General features: G+C 41.6%; 1 protein-coding gene across 1 annotated transcript; it reads left to right on the forward strand.

Annotated features, from left to right (window-relative positions):
- Window positions 1–2,134: 2,134 nt before the first annotated feature.
- Window positions 2,135–2,623, forward strand: LOC107465438 (uncharacterized). Its single transcript, XM_016084414.1, has one exon. The coding sequence runs from the start codon at window positions 2,135–2,137 to the stop codon at window positions 2,621–2,623; it is 489 nt and encodes a 162-aa protein (XP_015939900.1).
- Window positions 2,624–6,476: the final 3,853 nt, after the last annotated feature.

Genomic DNA, 6,476 nt, shown 5'->3' on the forward strand with positions numbered 1-6,476 from the left:
GAAGGAAGTGACTAGACTACTGGAAGCAGATATCATCTACCCCATCTCAGATAGCGAATGGGTCAGCCTAGTGCAAGTGGTGCCCAAGAAGTCTGGAGTCACAACAGTAAAGAATAAGCATAGAGAGCTCATAGCAACTAGAGTGCAGAATTTTTGGAGGGTGTGCATTGACTACAGGCGCCTCAACCAGGCCACTCGTAAGGATCACTATCCCCTGCCATTCATTGATCAAATGCTGGATTGCCTGTCAGGTAAATTGCATTACTACTTTTTAGATGGTTACACAGGCTATTTTCAGATTCATATAGCTCCTGAGGATCAGGAAAAGACTACCTTTACATGTCCCTTTGGAACTTATGCTTACAAGAGAATGCCTTTTGGCTTATGCAATGCACTAGCTACTTTCCAAAGGTGCATGATCAGTCTTTTCTCTAATCTTATTGAGAATTAAATGGAAGTTTTTATGGATGATTTTAGCATATACGGTGATTCCTTAAGCCTTTGCTTGGATAGTCTATCTAGAGTATTAGACAGGTGTGTTAGATCAAACCATGTTTTGAGTTTTGAAAAGTGTCATTTTATGGTCAAACAAGGTATTGTTTTAGGATATGTTGTCTCTAATACTGGTATTTCTGTGGATCCAGCAAAGGTAAATGTCATTTCTAGTCTGCCTTACCCCTCCTCCATGAGGGAAGTCCGTTCGTTCCTTGGTCATGCAGGTTTTTATGGGAGATTTATCAAGGACTTCAGTAAGGTAGAATTACCTTTATCTAGACTGCTGTAGAAGGATGTTGAATTTGAACTGAGTAAAGACTGTATGGAAGCATTTGATAAGCTGAAGATCGCCTTGACTCAAGCTCCAATTGTGCGAGGACCAGACTGGAGTCAGCCCTTTGAGATTATGTGTGACGCCTCCAACCATGTTGTAGGAGTGACGCTGGCCCAGTGCATAGGTAAGGACCTTTTCGTAATTGCATATGCTTTGAAGACCTTAGACGCTGCTCAGTCTAATTACACTACCACTGAAAAAGAGCTTTTAGCTATTGTTTTTGCTCTGGATAAATTCCGAGCCTATTTACTTGGCACTAAAGTGGTAGTGTACTAAGACCATGCAGCTCTCAAATATTTGTTGGCTAAAAAAGAGTCCAAACCAAGGCTGATACGTTGGATACTGCTGCTGCAAGAATTTGATTTAGAAATTAAGGATAGGAGTGGTTCTCAGAATTTAGTGGCGGACCACTTGAGTTTCCTTGAGCATAATAAGGACGACTCTACTCTTATCAATGATGCTTTTCCCTTTGATAGCTTGCATGTAGTATCTGAAGTAGTTCCTTAGTATGCACCTGTAGCTAATTATCTAGTTAGCCATACCTTCCCTCCCAACTTTACTAAGCATCAGAGGGACAAGCTGAAAAGCAAGTCCAAATATTATATTTGGGATGATCCATATTTATGGAGGTATGGTGCTGACCAGATAATTAGAAGATGTGTGCCTCAATCAGAATTCCAGTCCATTTTAGAGGCTTGCCACTCCTCTGAGAGTGGTGGACATTTTGGCCCTCAAAGAAAAGTTAGAAAAATTTTAGACTGTGGACTCTAGTGGCCTACTCTTTTTAAAAATGCTGCTGCCTTCTGTAAATCTTGTTCCCCATGCCAGAGATTTGGTAATATATCCAAGAGGGATGAGATGCCCCAACAACTTATGTTGTTCTGTGATTCCAACAACTTCATGGGTCCATTTCCCAACTTTAGCGGTTTTTTATATATATTGTTAGCTGTAGATTATGTTTCCAAATAGGTGGAAGCAATTTCCACCTGTATTGATGATGCTAACATTGTTGTCTCCTTTGTTCGAAACCATATTATCTGTCGCTTTGGATCACCACGAGCAATCGTGAGTGATCAAGGCACCCATTTTTGTAACAGGAGACTGACCGCTCTACTGAAGAAGCATGGCATTATTCACAAGGTAGAAATTGCTTACCACCCACAGACTAACAGACAAGCAGAGGTGTCTAACAGAGAGATAAAGCGTATCCTGAAAAAGATAGTCACGCCTCAAAGGAAGGACTGGAGCACCAGGCTACAAGATGCACTTTGGGCATACCGGACAGCGTACAAGACACCTATAGGGATGTACCCCTTCCGCTTAGTTTATGGAAATGCTTGTTACCTCCCAGTCGAGATAGAGCACAAGGCATTCTGGGCGGTAAGAGAAATCAACATGGGATTTGAGAGGGCCGAAGCTGAAAGGAAGATGCAACTACAAGAATTAGAGAACCTTCACCTAGAAGCATATGATAACTCCAGGCTATACAAAGAAAAGATGAAGGCTGTGCATGACAAGTACATTAAATGGAGAGAGTTCAGACCTGGGGAATTAGTTCTCCTCTACAACTCCAGACTAAGGCTTATGCCAGGCAAGCCGAGATCAAGATGGAAAGGTCCCTATAGAGTAGAGAAGGCAGAGCCATACGGAGTCTTTCACCTAAGTCATCCTTCGAGTTCTAAATTCATAAAGGTAAATGGACATCGCCTTAAGCTATATCACAGTGAGCAGATGAAGAAAAGTAAGGAGCTGGAGATCTTCCTCTCGGAGGATCCACCCATAGCAGAAGACTGAGCTAGTGGACCGTCCAACTTAAGAACATTAAAGAAAAGTGCTGGGTGGGAGTCAACCCACCATGCTATGATCGTTCCCTTTTCTCTTTTTAGTTTTATTTAATGACTCTTCTCATTATTCTGCGTATAGTCTGCATTTACATCTGCATATTTGCATTAAAAAAATGAGGAGATCGACGCGCCAGCGCCTAGTGCGCGTCCGCGTCCCTTGTGAAAGTGAATTGGGTGAATTTGAACAGAGAGTCGTGCGAAAGCTAGGCTGGAAACGTGCCTTGGGCACCTTCCATCCCATGCGCACACGTACTGTATGCATGTTCGCCTTTGCCTCTCCTAGCGTTCCACACGAGCGTACGCAGTGTGCATCTGCGTCGATGTCAAAATCGACGTAAAGCTTGTTTGGCCTAAAGGTTGTGCTGGTCTGAGGCGGGTACTGTACTAGAAGCGCAAACTGACCCGTGCGTACGCGCACCTGGCGCATACACGTCCCTTCCCCTCTGTGCAATGCGTGTGAGCGCACGCAGTGCGCGTCTGCATCGGTTGCGCCGCATTACTCACTCTTTCGCCGCCCAGTTTTCATTCTTTCTCCCTCCCTAGTTCTAATTCTATCTTCCCAATCCTAATTTCTTTCTTCCCCCTTTCTTCTTCTTCTCTATCTATCTTCTCTACCTATCTTTTCTATCTTCTTCTTCTCCCTCTCCTCTCACGTCTTTCTCACTCACATCGTCCATTATCTCTCTTTTCAAGGTTCTCTCTTTTTATTCTCTTTTTCTTCTTCTTCTCTTTATTTCTCTTTGTATTATTTTACTTGGTGTTACAACTCTATTTGGGTACCTACTTTCTTCTAATTGCTTGTGATTATTATTGCGGAGTTGTTTGACAATTAACATTAATTATTTTTGGGATGCTTGCATGTTCAAATTTAATTCTTTCCTTATCATGATTAAACATGCATACTAAGTGTTTGTGAAAAAGTCCGTATGGCATTATGCATTCCTAATTATTCTATTCTTCTATTCTAATACATGTTTTTCACAAATTTCTCATCTTATTTTATTAATTAATTATAATTGTCAATACAAATGTGATTGTTAGTTTGTTATGAGTGATAATACATTTTTCACAATTGATGCTTGATCTATGCTACTCATGCCCTTGCCAGCATGCCAATAAACATCTTACATTTAATTGCCGTCATCTTTCTTGCTATATTTTTATTGATGTCCTATTTACATGAAGTCATGACCATGTGTTAACGACATCATTCTTTACCTTGGCAAGATTATCACTTGTACTGGCCTCTTCCTTGCTCCAACCGTTGGACTTACATGTACCTTTCTCCTTTTCTTTCAGGATGGCCACCAAGAAGGAAAATGAGAAAGCAACTACCAAACCACTGGCAAGGAGAGGAACAAAAAGGGCATTGGTGGAAGAAACGCCCTTAACATCAGTCAAACCTTCAACAAAGTGGGTCAAGAGGATCATTAAGGTTGAGGAGACTGAGAAAGCCTTCCCAGCAAGGGACATTGTGCGGTTCACTAACTGCTTCTGTGAGCAGATGTTCCCCATCCTTCCGGCAAGGAACTACAACAATGAGCACCTTCTTATCCTCCCCTCCAACATTGTGGATTTAGTGGAGATCCGCATTGACAGAAGACATTGGGGATTCTTACGGAGGCAGCCAAGGTAGGTCAATGATGAGCGGATAATTTATACGCTTTTTGGCATTGTTTTTACATAATTTTCAGTATGATTTAGTTAGTTTTTAGTATATTTTTATTAGTTTTTACGCAAAATTCACATTTCTGGACTTTACTATGAGTTTGTGTGTTTTTCTATGATTTTAGGTATTTTCTGGCTGAAATTGAGGGACTTGAGCAAAAATCTGATTCAGAGGCTAACAAAGGACTGCTGATGCTATTAGATTCTGACCTTCCTGAACTCGAAATGAAATATTTGGAGCTACAAGAGTCCAAATGGCGTGCTCTCAATTACGTTGGAAAGTAGACATCCAGGGCTTTCCAACAATATATAATAGTTCATACTTTGCTCGAGTTTAGATGACGCAAACTGGCGTTTAACGCCAGCTTTCTGCCCTATTTTGGCGTTAAACGCCAGAAATAAGTTGCAAAGCAGAGTTAAAAGCTAGAAACAAGTTACAAACTGGCGTTTAACTCCAAGGAAGACCTCTACATGTGAAAGCTTCAATGCTCAGTGCAAGCACACACCAAGTGGGCCCGGAAGTGGATTTCTGCATCATTTACTTGTTTTTGTAACCTTAGTAACTAGTTTAGTATAAATAGAACCTTTTACTATTGTATTAGGGATCTTTGATCAGTTTTATGCTATCTTAGACTTTTATGGGGGCTGGCCTCATGGCCATGCCTACACCATCATCACTTATGTATTTTCAACAGTGGAGTTTCTACACACCCTAGATTAAGGTGTGGAGCTCTGTTGTTCCTCGAGTATTAATGCAAAGTACTACTACTTTCTATTCATTCATGCTTATTCTTATTCTAAGATATCCATTCACACAAAAGAACATGATGAATGTGATGATTATGTGACACTCATCACCATTCTCACTTATGAACGCGTGATTGACAACCACTTCCATTCTACATGAAGACAAGCTTGAATGTATATCTCTTGGGTTTCTAATCAATGATTCACATCGACTCCCCTCTGACATTGGGGCATCTGCGTCCGAGATTAGAACCTTCGTGGTATAGGCTAGAATCCATTGACAGCATTCCTGAGATCCAGAAAGTCTAAACCTTGTCTGTGGTATTCCGAGTAGGATTTGGGAAGGGATGACTGTGACGAGCTTCAAACTCGCGACTGTAGGGCATGGTGACAGACGCAAAAGGATAGCAAATCCTATTCCTACACGATCGAGAACCAACAGCTGATTAGCCATACGATATCTATGCATGGTATTTTTCATCTGAGACGAGCAATCCGACAGTTGATTAGCTATATAGAAACCGTAGAGGACCATTTTCACTGAGAGGACGGGAAGTAGCCATTGTCAACGGTGACACCCAACAAACAGCTTGCCATAGAAAGGAGTATGAAGGATTGGATGAAGACAGTAGGAAAGCAGAGATTCAAAAGGGATAAAGCATCTCCATACACTTATCTGAAATTCTCACCAATGATTTACATAAGTATCTCTATCTTTATTTTATGTTTTATTTATCTTTTAAATTATTAAAACTCCATAACCATTTGAATCTGCCTGAATAAGATTTACAAGATGACCATAGCTTACTTCAAGCCGACAATCTCCGTGGGATCGACCCTTACTCACGTAAGGTTTATTACTTGGACGACCCAGTGCACTTGCTGGTTAGTTGTGCGAAGTTATGAAAAAGAGCTGAGATTACAATTGTGCGTACCAAGTTGTTGGCGCCATTGTGTATCACAATTTCATGCACCAGTCAACCTTTCATGAGTAGTTGAATTCTACTCCGATTTTCACATGCCAAACTTACAGTCTGTCTATGTCCGTCAGAAGCAAGTTCCCACCTCCGAAAGGGCCATTCAGCAAGTTTTAGATCTCCCCCTACTCCAGAAGGATTGGACGCATTTCAAGAAGCCTCTCTCAAGCGCGAGCAATACCAATTTGACTGGGACGACGTTCTCAGAATTATAGCACTACTTAGCAGCAAGTGGATCTACGGTTATCATCGATCCAGGCCTAAGGGCATATTGGCTTCCGCACTTACCTTGGAGGCTCGCGTGTGGGCACAGATTATGTCCCACTACGTCTTTCCAAACACTCACGACTCCTCTTTCACTGCAGACATGGCTGTTCTCATCTAGTGTATACTTACAGACCAGCCCCTCAA

This window comes from Arachis duranensis, chromosome 9 (assembly GCF_000817695.3).
Source record: "Arachis duranensis cultivar V14167 chromosome 9, aradu.V14167.gnm2.J7QH, whole genome shotgun sequence".
Lineage (NCBI taxonomy): Eukaryota > Viridiplantae > Streptophyta > Magnoliopsida > Fabales > Fabaceae > Arachis > Arachis duranensis.

Excerpts from the sequence above, each read along its gene's own strand:
- LOC107465438 (XM_016084414.1), top strand. The coding sequence starts at position 2,135 with ATGTACCCCTTCCGCTTAGTTTATGGAAATGCTTGTTACCTCCCAGTC.